The 11,359-nt window shown below is 40.1% G+C and overlaps 1 protein-coding gene across 6 annotated transcripts in view; it reads right to left on the bottom strand.

The window, feature by feature from the left end:
- Window positions 1–3,582: 3,582 nt before the first annotated feature.
- RAD21 (RAD21 cohesin complex component) overlaps window positions 3,583–11,359 on the bottom strand; it is a 146,211-nt gene continuing 138,434 nt past the window's right edge. For 5 of the 6 annotated variants that reach the window (XM_079902305.1, XM_079902306.1, XM_079902304.1 and 2 more), the window contains 5 exons: window positions 10,894–11,053; window positions 10,325–10,470; window positions 7,407–7,556; window positions 5,968–6,051; window positions 3,583–5,287 (listed from right to left, as the gene is read on the bottom strand). In XM_079902305.1, the coding sequence (XP_079758431.1) occupies window positions 5,096–5,287; window positions 5,968–6,051; window positions 7,407–7,556; window positions 10,325–10,470; window positions 10,894–11,053 (732 nt within the window). In that variant the 3' untranslated portion in view covers window positions 3,583–5,095. The remainder of the gene's footprint in view (window positions 5,288–5,967; window positions 6,052–7,406; window positions 7,557–10,324; window positions 10,471–10,893; window positions 11,054–11,359) is intronic. The other variant, XM_079902309.1, reaches the window with a different exon arrangement.

Here is an 11,359-nt window from a genome sequence, read left to right as displayed (position 1 = left end):
GGATTTGAGTTAGCTGATTCTTCCTTCTGCTTGACTAGTCTGCTGTTGAACCCCTCTATGGAATTTTTCAGTACAGTTATTGTATTCGTACACTCTGTGATTTCTATTTGGTACTTTAAAATATTTTTTCTCTTTATGGAAATTCTCACTTTGTTCATGCAATGTTTTCCTGACTTCAGTGAACATCTGTATATTATTTTGAAATGTCTATTGGGTCATCACTTATATCTGTTTCAGTAAGATCTGTTTCTGGATATTTGTCTTGTTCTTTTGTTTGTAACGTATTTCTGTTTCTTCATTTTCTCTGACTGTGTTGGTGTCTGTGCTTAGACAGAACAGTCACCTCTCCCAGTCCTGACAAAGTGGTCTTGTGTAAGAGATGAGCCTCAGCAGTAAGCCTAGCCCTTGCTCCTAGTTGTTTCTCAAGCCTTTGTGATTGTCCAGGCTGCTTTCTTTGTTCCTACTGGCTCTCAGTAGTTGAGGGTGTACCCAGATATGACAGTGTCCCAAAGGGAAGGACTGCAATCAGCACATAGATACAGGCTGGTTGGAAGCTGGACCTTTAGGCAGCAGCTGGTTAAAGTATTTAGACCTTCCAGGTGGGTGTTTTGCCTGCTCCCTCTGATTTGGGCCTGGGTCTATGGCAGTGGGGTGTGTGTGCGCGTGTGCGTGCTTCTGAGTCTAAGCTAAGAACTCCTTTGTTGTTTGCTACAGTTCTGTGGGACTTGTGAATGTCAACTTGTGAACCCTGTTGGCTCTCAGAGTCAGGTGATCCAAGGGTCTTTCCCTCAGGCAGCAGCCGTAAAAGCTGGGGCATAAGACACTTGTGAAAGCTCCTTTCAGGGATATACTGGTGACTTGAAGCAAGCTAGAGGGAGAGAGCGGGGGGGGAGGCGTCTGCTGGTTTCCCTAGTCTGAGGAGGATTGCAGTCAGCCCCTGTAAGTGTGCTCAATTAGAAACCTGACCCTTAGGAATCAGATTTTTTTTTTTTTTTTTTTTTTTTTTCCGGTACGCAGGCCCTCACTGCTGTGGCCTCTCCCGTTGCGGAGCACAGGCTCCGGACGCGCAGGCTCAGCAGCCATGGCTCACGGGCCCAGCCGCTCCGTGGCATGTGGGATCTTCCCGGACTGGGGCACGAACCCGTGTCCCCTGCATCGGCAGGCGGACTCTCAACCACTGCGCCACCAGGAAAGCCCAGAAATCAGCTTTTAAAGTACACAAATAAGAGCCTTTCTTTGCTCCCTTTGCATTGAACCCTGGGAGGATAGCTGTGGCAAGTGCTCGCACACCTGTTAAAAACGTTTGCTAGTCTTGTGGGTCTCCCGGATGCAAGCCCCATTGGCTTTTAGAATTAGGTATTTTGGGAGCCTGTCCCTTGGGTGGCGTCTTAAGAGTTGTGGTGGTGAATGTGGGGTCCAAGTCCTCCACTCTTCAAGGAGAAGTTGGAGTTCTCTCCTGATTATATATTGCTGTGCTGGGGGTGAGGTTTATGTCAAGCATGTCTCAGCCTTTCCTACCCACTTTGACGTGGGTATGTTCTGGTTTTACCCAATGTATGGGAGTCGCTTAGGGTTTCTGGATTTCTTTCAAAGGAAACTGCTCCATGTGCAGCTGTACATTTGGTATGTCCATGGGAGGAGGGGAGTTCAGGAGCCTCCTATGTCACCATCTTTGCAGCCAGGATTGCTCATGTCATAGGGCACTGAGGCAGAAGGAAGGTAATGTGCTGAAAGGGAGGGAATGTTCAGAGAGAGACCATCTCCTAGGTTCCTTCTGGCATCTTACTCAGATTCCCTAGTGTTTACAAAGACCTTTAGTCTCTTCATAATCCTTTCTTGCATCCCACTCTTTCAGATTCATATCTTGAAAACTCCATTTTCTAATATGAATCCCTTGCTTTAAACATTTTTACAACCGCCACAATTTACTGAGTGCCCACTTTTAGGAACCCTTCGCCAATACTCTGCAAGTTCTGTACCAACCACCCAGATTGATGGTTGAGGAAATGGAGTCTCAAGGCAACCCTGGGCTATTTAACTGTAAATACCAGTTTACTTTTCACTTGACGGATTTTTCTCAAATTTTGCGACTGGTGGCAGCATGTCAGGCATTACTCCAAACCACACAGTAAATAAGATACGCCTCGCAGGCGCACTGATGTTGACTCTCAGATTGTTGTGGGAGATCTATTACTTTATTTCCTTCCATCCATTCAGTTATTTTGTATTCAGTGGGCATTAGCAATCCAGAAGAACATTCTGCAGGAAATAGGACCCAGACATCCAGTATTTTCTAAAGCTCCTCAGGTGACCACAAAGGGCAGCGAGGTTGAGAACCTCTGCTTGTATACGATCTGGCCCAGATAGAGAATAAAGCTTCTTGGGCTTTAGGCTCCATAATCAAATTAAGATTTTGAAGCTGAGTTTCTACACCCCTGGCCCATGGCTCTACTGCACCCGCCCCCCCTGTTTAAAAATTAATTAATTTTTGGCTGTGTTGGGTCTTTGTTGCTGCATGCGGGCTTTCTCTAGTTGCGGCGAGCGGGGGCGACTCTTCGTTGTGGTGCATGTGCTTCTCATTGCAGTGGCTTCTCTTGTTGCGGAGCACGGGCTCTAGGCACACGAGCTCAGTAGTTGTGGCACGCGGGCTCTAGAGCACAGGTTCAGCAGTTGTGGCGCACGGGCTTAGGAGCTCCGCGGCACGTGGGATCTTCCCGGAGCAGGGCTTGAACCTGTGTCCCCTGCATCGGCAGGTGAACCACTGTGCCACCAGGAAAGCCCTACTGCGCCCTTTTTGTTAGCTCTAAGTTGAGGAAGGAAGTCAAGGGGCAGGATTCCACTTTCACATCTCTACCTAGGCTTTTTAGAACCAAGTTGAATACTCATGGTTCTGCTATACCTGATAATAAAACCATTACCACACTGAATTATCTTTCAAATCTTAGCAAAAGCTTTTCTCGTTGGACTATCTGCAGGTACTTTGGCATGCTGTATTCTAGGCTCCCATGACTTCCATATTAGGCTGCAATTCTTTACTAGGCTGTCTTTACCACAGGTGGTGAGCCTCAAATTAAAGCATCTTCGGGTTGAGGCTAATTGGTGTTTAGTAAACATTGGTTTTTCTATTATAAACAGTATTAAACTATTTATGCGGAAGATACAGCACGGCTTACTTAAACCATAAAGTCTTGAATGTCTTAAAGCTCACAGCTGGTGGCAGGACAAGTCAGATGCTTGAGTGAAAAGGTGGATACATTCCAAGTTACCTACCAAAAGCCCTGGCTAAGGTAGGCTTCTCAGATGGCCCCAGAAAATCTCCAGGACGTTGCCCATGGGCTACAATTGTTTAGGGCGCCAAGAACCATAGGCATGTCATAATTTGTTATGTACTTAGCAGTTACAGGCCTGACCTATGCCCCAGAGATTCCTCAGTACCAGCCATTGTAACGATTTGTTTTTTACTCTAAGACCTCTTGAAAAGTTCACTTACTATTTGTATGGATAATTATTCAAGATAGGGCAAAAAAGATGAAGCGATGTTTTCTTGGGGAGTGCCACCAACTGAATACCAATACCTCAAAATTTACAGCTTATAACACAACTTTTATTAGAAAAGTTATACATAACATAGCATCAACTATTTTCAAGAACAATATTAAACCTGATAAGCAACAAAAACCAGACTAACAAAATGTGTAACAAGAAACTAATGACCTTTCTATAATCAAACATTCAATTATCTACAATGTCTTTATACAAAGGGAGAAAAAACCATGGTTTACAGGCACATCATATTGAAAATAAAGCGGCAACAGCAATTTTATACAATTACCATTCTCAAGAAACTGAATCATCAAAACAGTAATTACGAGTTCACAGATTTAAAACATCTCACATAATTTAAAATTATTGGGTATACACTGAAGTCTGAGTGATTTTTGTTTTCCACAAAAGTGCCAACACTTAAAAGCTAGAACTTTTCAGTGTGTAATTTTGCCCTAAAATGTTAAGACATGTATTGATAATCGTAACAGTCACATAATTCCTGGTGCTATCTGATCTGTTAATATTAAAGCCTTTATTTGGATGTGTTTTTCTTCACTTAAATTATAGGAAACCGGATACTGGATTTCTGTTGCAAAGCTATTAGAGTTCCAAACACAGGAGTGTGCAAGCACTGGAAAAAATGATCAGTACTAAAACATAATAAATATCAGAGAAGCCATTAGTTTTTACAGCACTGTCTGCTTAAAGGTTAAGTCAACCAGTTGTACGATTTCCCATCAGTTTGTCCTTTCAGTTGGCATAGCAATTTCTATTTTCATGATCTGAATACTCAAATATATCCAAACATCTTTTTAAAACTTTGATTTATAGCTCCTGGAAAGTTATAAATGCTTTTTATATTCATTCTACGCTAAAAAGTCTATTTCTGCTCATGTTAGAGCCTCACTAAAACAATAGATTTCAGGATAGTAAGATTCATTAAAAAGGTTCAAATGGAATGATTTACAAAAAATAGGGCACTTTAAACCAAGTCCTATTTTTTTGTAGCTGAAAGGGATTAGTTACAGTACAATTTCACACAACCCCATGATCAAGTGTGGAATTATACTTTAAAACCTAAGAGGACAATCTCTGCTTTGGGCACCATCCCTAAAGCACAATGGTTACGAAGAAGACTGCCCGGTGCTGGTGGGAAAAGACGATTCACACTATAGTTATTAACTGTCAGGCATTTTTTTCCTGAAAAGTTCTCCTTTACAATGCATTAATGGAGAACTAAGATAAAAACCCTGACTTTCCACTGCTACTCAACAGTATTATATGCGCCAGTATTGCACGAATCTGTTCTGGACTGTTAAAATAAACTTGGGGTACTTGTTTTCTCCATCAGAGCACAAACACCATACAAGCAGTTTCCCTTAATTGATAAATTTAAAATACCAGAAAACATGAAGAAAGAGGCAGGGACTTTGTACACACAAAAATCTAAATTTTCTTGAAGGGTTCTGAAGGGTTCTGTGTGCCCTACACATGGGGGCAATTTGTACACACTAGTGAAATGAACACTAGCTATAATGCTTCTAGCTGCTCAAATGATGTGGAACCTTGGTCCGGGGGTTGCAATGATATCGCTGTACGGTTCTTCCTGTGTCAGCTCAATAGCCTGCTGCTTTTTAAGAACCAGGAAGCTGTAGAACTTTGCTGCAGCCTGCTTTCTGTTCGTGTTTCGACACAACTCAAGCAAACTGATAGACTCAGCTCCAGTTTTAGCAAGAGCTCGCTGAAATGAAAGGAAGAATTAAATGAAAATAATCTACACAATGAAGTAGTAATTTTAAAAGGATACTACTTTTGGATACTGAAAAAAGTATACTGTATATTCTGTTGGGGGCTAGGAGTAGATTTTTGAACAGTACCAGGGTGTTTCTCACATTAAAAAAGGCAAGGGGGCAAAGTTAACATTTGTTGGGGCAACCTAATATAGATGATTCATTTTTTCTAATTAATAAAATCAGTTCATCTATCAATTTCATCTAGCACTTACAGCTCTGAAAACTGTCAACTCTCCTTTGAATTTATTTTAGGAGACCCGAGCACCTTGCCTGGTATTTCATAGACACTCAAGGTATCTCCTCTGTATCTGACACATTAAGGCCCAAGGATAAATGACACTGTACAATGATTTGACAAATTTAGTGATTCAACCCATTAAATTTGCTCAACCAAAAGTAAGAAAATGTGCACACACAAAGGAGCTCTGCTTTGCAGGGTAACCACGGGAAAGTGTTCACCTGGATGCTTTCCAGGCTTACTCTTAGCCCAACAGCTTATGTATTAAAATAGTTTAAGGTGTGTGGTTTTGCAAAAAGTTTCACAAAAGGTTTTCTGGTTAATTTTTTTTTTTTTTTTAAGGAAACACTGCCAAAAGCCTTTGATGCAATTTTTTCTCTAAGACTTTACCTGAAGACCATGAAGCATCTGCTGAGTCCTTTTGTTCCATCTTCTTTCCTCTTGATCCTGATCACCCCCTGAGGCATCTTCATCCTGAGTGAAAATGACCCCCACACAAAAACAAAAAACTGCCAAAACTGCTACAAAATGAAGCATTTCCGTATCTCCTGAAAGCTCTAAATTGTGTGCATTTTGACCAATGGAAAAATCACTTAGCATCTAGTTCGACATCCTTCTTAAATTACAAAAGAAAATCCTCTGTACCTGCAAGCAGTTAACTGAATATATGACTCTGTACTGGTCTATAAGTGTGTGATCTACACGGTCTGGTCCATGGACTATCGCTGGTTGGCGAGCTATGCATTACCGGCCCTTGCTAAGGTAAGAAACTTAAGCAAGGAAATAAACCAACTATGTCACTAAGCATACTGTTTATTTTAACTGAATGTATATTTATGTATTTTTTTTGTAGCATGATTTTCTGGACGATGGTATTCCAGAAAATTCCTCATCTCACTATGGACCACTACCAAAGAGCCTGCAGGCTAGCAAAGATGAGTAAGTAATACTGTTCCATACAGTGTTTTAAAAGCAATGGGCTATAATTATAATACATATTTAACTGGAGTGGCGTGGCTGCCAGTCACCTGCCCCCTACAAGACTGTCCTAAGTTGGCATGGGGCAACAGCTGAGATGCTTCCAGGCTATGCTGCAACTATCACCACATCCAAAGAACCAGGAGTTAATAACAGCTTAACATAGAAAGTATAATTTTAAATGCTAATTGAACACTAAGGCTGAGATACTCTAGCACACAGGCTGGAAGAGCTTTGGGGCTACATTCTGACTTTAAAACAGTATAAGGCTCATGTTAAGCACTAAATGGTTATGAAGTCTATGCTGGCATAAATTACAAACACGACCAGACGGTAATGAAAATTGGAAGAAACTTTAAAATATTTGACAGAACATCAAATAGAAGAATACACATTCTAATATACAACCTTAAAGATCCAGGAAAAGGGGGAAAGAAAAAACTTGAACAGCCAAAGCATGCCCCAGGACAAACCACTCCAGTCTAATGAAAAAGCAAAATCCACACAAATAGATTAGAGGCAGATGCTAATAGCTGACCACACAATAACAAAAGCAGCTCACAAACAATTCAGAAGTCAAGAAATCAGTGAAAGGGCAAGTCCCATGTCCTTGAAAAGCCCCCAAGGGACAAATAAGAGAGAACACAGCACATCTGAAGTTCTTAATGATGGTCTAGATCACTAAGAATTTGGCTAAGTTCTGCTTATATTCAAAATTTTTTCATCACTCTGATGCTCCACCACAATGAACTCAGCTCCAAGGTGAAAAATAGTAAGAGCTGGTTGAAGACTTTCGCTAAACCTAGAATGGGAATTTATTCATCAGATCTTTTTTTACAACGTTTTCTTACCTCCTCCTCTTCATCATCTTCTTTCTCCTTCTCTTTCTCCTTTTCTTTTTCTGGTAAAAGTTCTAACTCTGGAATTAATTGACAAATATTTGGAGGCTCTTCTGGGGGCAGCTCTACAGGAGGTATTTCCATCTGCTCTACCTGCTGAGGCTTAAAGCAATAAAGATAAGGCAAGTTCAGATGCACATTTCCAGGGTAGCTTCTCTTAACTATGCAAACATGCATGTAGTTGCTGCAGTTTTCAAAATGGAAAGAAATACTTTATCTTCACACTTCCTCATAATCAAAACCTGATTACACATCTTGTTCTTTTACTGTAAAGCCACAACATTAAAGTACTTTACAAAGGAAATTAATCCATTCATTATCTTAGAACAAAAGTGTTTTGTTTAATTCTATGTTAGGAATTTGCAAACAAGAAAAAACCCTCAACACTTTCTGTATTAGCATTTTAGGACTAAACAGAACCCACTGACTCCAGGGCAACGCAAAAGGGCTCGAACATTAATTAGCCTGGTACTGTCGACCACTGCTGTATAAGGGCTACTGCAACTCAGCCTGAGCTCGAAATAAGAGCCTTTGTGCTCTTCCAGCAGCAAATATTAGGCAGGAGGAGACTATTTTTCTGGGTCCATTTCTTGAATTTCTTTCTTCTCGGACTTAATACTAACACATGAGAACATTAAAAGAGTGACAAGGGAACAACTACCCGGAGAGTGGTACTAGAGTAACCCACTAATTACTTGTTCCTGTTCCTGAACTCAAAAACGCTTTTTTTTTTACAACTCCTTACCATCCGAGGGCATAGAGAACTAGTTGTTAAAATTGGCAAAGAATATTCTTTTGCCAATGTCTTGATGATGGAGGCTGAACCAAGAGCCTAAGGTACCGAAAAGCCTCCCTTTGCCCAGAGTTAATTTATTCTATAGACTTAAGCTTGGGAAGCCTTAAACCAGACCACCTCCTTCCTTTATACTCAGGATAGGAACACGAAGTGAACTTAATGGTAGCCAGTCTAAATGAAGTAGCAAGACGTTGCTTTACCTTTTTTCAGCAACTGGATGAGTATATAAGATAGCCTAAAACTGCTTAGTATTAAAGATATACAGGAATATTTATAAGGAATAAACCAGAACACGGAAGAGAATAGAGTCTAGGAATAAACCTCTGCATATATGGTCAATTAATTTAGCACAAAGCAGCATACAATGAGGAAAGGACAATCTCTTCAATAAATGGTGTTGGGAAAACTGGACAGACGCATGCAAAAGACTAAAATGGATTAACGACTTGAATCTAAGACCTGAAACCATAAAAATCCTAGAAGAAAACATTGGTCCTGACAACTTTGGATTTGACACCAAAGGCAAAAATAAACAAGTAGGACTTCATCAAACTAATATATCTGCAAATCAGAGATTAATATCCAAAATATATAAAGAATGCAACACAACTTAAGAGCAAAACAAACTGATTAAAATGGGCAGAGGATCTGAACAGACATTTTCCCGAAGACAGCAATACTGATGGCCAACAGGTACATGAAAAGGTGCTCAACATCTCTAATCAGGGGCACGTAAATAAGAACCACAATAAAGCATCACCCAAAAAACAAGAGATAACAAGTGTTGGCAAGGATGAGGAGAAAAGGGGAATCCTCTTGCACTGTTGGTGGGAATGTATATTGGTGCAGCCACTATTTATCCAAAGGAAATAAAATTGCTATCTGAAAAAGGTTATCTGCACTTCCATGTTCACTGCAGCATTATTTATAATAGCTAAGCTATGGAAACAACCTAAGTATCCATCAACACATACATGGATAAAGAAAATATGATATACGTGCACAACGAAATATCATTCACCGTAAGAAGGAAATTCTGCCTTTTGTGACAACATGGATGGACCCTGAAGGCATTATGCTAAGTGAAATAAATCAGAGAACGCTCAATCCTGCATGATAGATACATCACTTACATGTTGAATCTTAAGTATCTTAAAAAGCTCACACTCACAGAAGCAGAGAGTAGAATGGTGGTTACTAGGGGGTGGGGGAAACGAGTAGATATTGAAACGAGTAGATACTGGTCACAGTCAGTTTTGGGGATCTAATACACAGTATGATGATTACAATTAACAATACAGCTGTCCCTCAGTATCTACAGGGGATTGGTTTCAGGATCCCCTGTGAATACTAAAATTTACAGATGCTCAAGTCTCGTACTGCAGACAGCCCTCAGTATACATCCATGGATAAGGAGGTTCAACTATATACTATGTACTTGAAAGGTGCTAAGAGTAGATCTTAAAAGTTCTCGTGACAAGAAAAAAATCTAATTCTGTGAGGTGATGGATGTTAACTGAACTTACCATGGTAATAATCATTTCACAATATATACATCTATCAAATCATTATCTATTGCACACCCAAAACTAATACAATTTATATATGTCAATTATATCAATAAAACCAGAGAAAAAATGTTCCATCTTGCTGACAAAGTTATTATTAGCAGGAAGTTTGTTTCATTTTACTCACAATGTACTTAACAGGTTCCATATGCTGCTTTACTTTTCTATCTAGACTGTCGGATTCACCGTGGGCTAATATGGGCTAATGTTTGAGAAGTAAAGTAAAAACCAGAACCAAGTTCAGAGTCAAGGAGTCCACATTAGCCAAGGATGCTCACTTTAGTCCACTGTGAAGCAGAGTCAGAAAAACTCCTAAGAACACCTCCCACTTACATGATATTGTGTTTTGATCCTCAGCTGTCATTCTTTCTGGACCCATTCCTTACTATTTTCTGCCTAAACCAAGACACTTCAAAAGGTCTCCTTAAATAACACTTGCTGTTACTAGGGATCTAAAACATTGCCCGCACACCCACACCCCAAACATCTTGGAGAGCTGTGCTTACAGGGATCATGGGTTCTGGGTCCATCTGTCCCACTTTTCGCTTAACTCCCTGAGGTGGTGGTGGAGGCATGGCTGACTCATCCAGGTTTGTTCTGCTGGTCTCCATTGACTCCTGGAGGCGGCTTGGCTCTTCCAAAATGGGCTCATCTGCAATCGATCATATGAAGAGGGGACAACGGTCATACAGTCCTCAACATTCTAGAACCATTTAATACTAATATGCTAAGACTTTCCCTAATGAAGAAGGCTGAATAAAATTTTACCTCCACAAAGGTTACTAAATTTATAATACATTTAAAGGTGGGAAGAGGTTTTTAGAAGGATACGTCCCACCTCCAAGGCAGGACAATCCTTTAGTAGACTATCACTCGGCCAAGTCCTAGACCTTTCTGAAAACAGAAAACTTCCCAGCTAACAAAGGAATCAGAGAATATAAGGCATGTATTTCCCTGTCCAAAAGTTTGAGAATACGTCTTTGTTCCTGATTTCTTTTACTCTGGCAATATACAGGTAAATTCTAAGCCAATGTTCACTGCGATCGTATCAGGGAACTATTCCAGTGGAACAGACCGATGACGTCACGCTGCTGCTGCTGAGGCTGCTGGTCCTCTCTGGGAACCTCCGGATTTTCGAATTCTTTGAGGAATTCATCCAAATTATCAGCCTCTCCTCCTTTCCTCCTTTTTCTAAGATCTTCTGGTACTAGTGGTGTAAGACAGCGTGTAAACAGCTATTAAATAAAGAAATAAATATCAATTATAAAATCTCTACTATAAATCACATGAACCGAAAACCTACCACTGGCATTACTATTTTCCATAAGTATGTTTTAACTATCTGTATATATAATTTAGCATGATTTCTACTTAATGCTATATTCATGCTTCATTCTACTTTATAATTTGAAATCCTCTATGTAAAAATTATTTTCACTTGCAATTTTAGAAAAGTTGAGAATGAAATTTTTAACCATTGTCTCATAACTTGGAGATAACCCTAAAGTTCTAAATTTATTTACCTGCATTTATTTTCATAT

This window comes from Stenella coeruleoalba (assembly GCF_951394435.1).
Source record: "Stenella coeruleoalba genome assembly, chromosome: 17".
In the NCBI taxonomy this organism is placed as follows: Eukaryota; Metazoa; Chordata; class Mammalia; order Artiodactyla; family Delphinidae; genus Stenella; species Stenella coeruleoalba.
The sequence above is the reverse complement of the archived record's forward strand: the minus strand, read 5'-3'. Positions and strand labels throughout refer to the sequence as shown.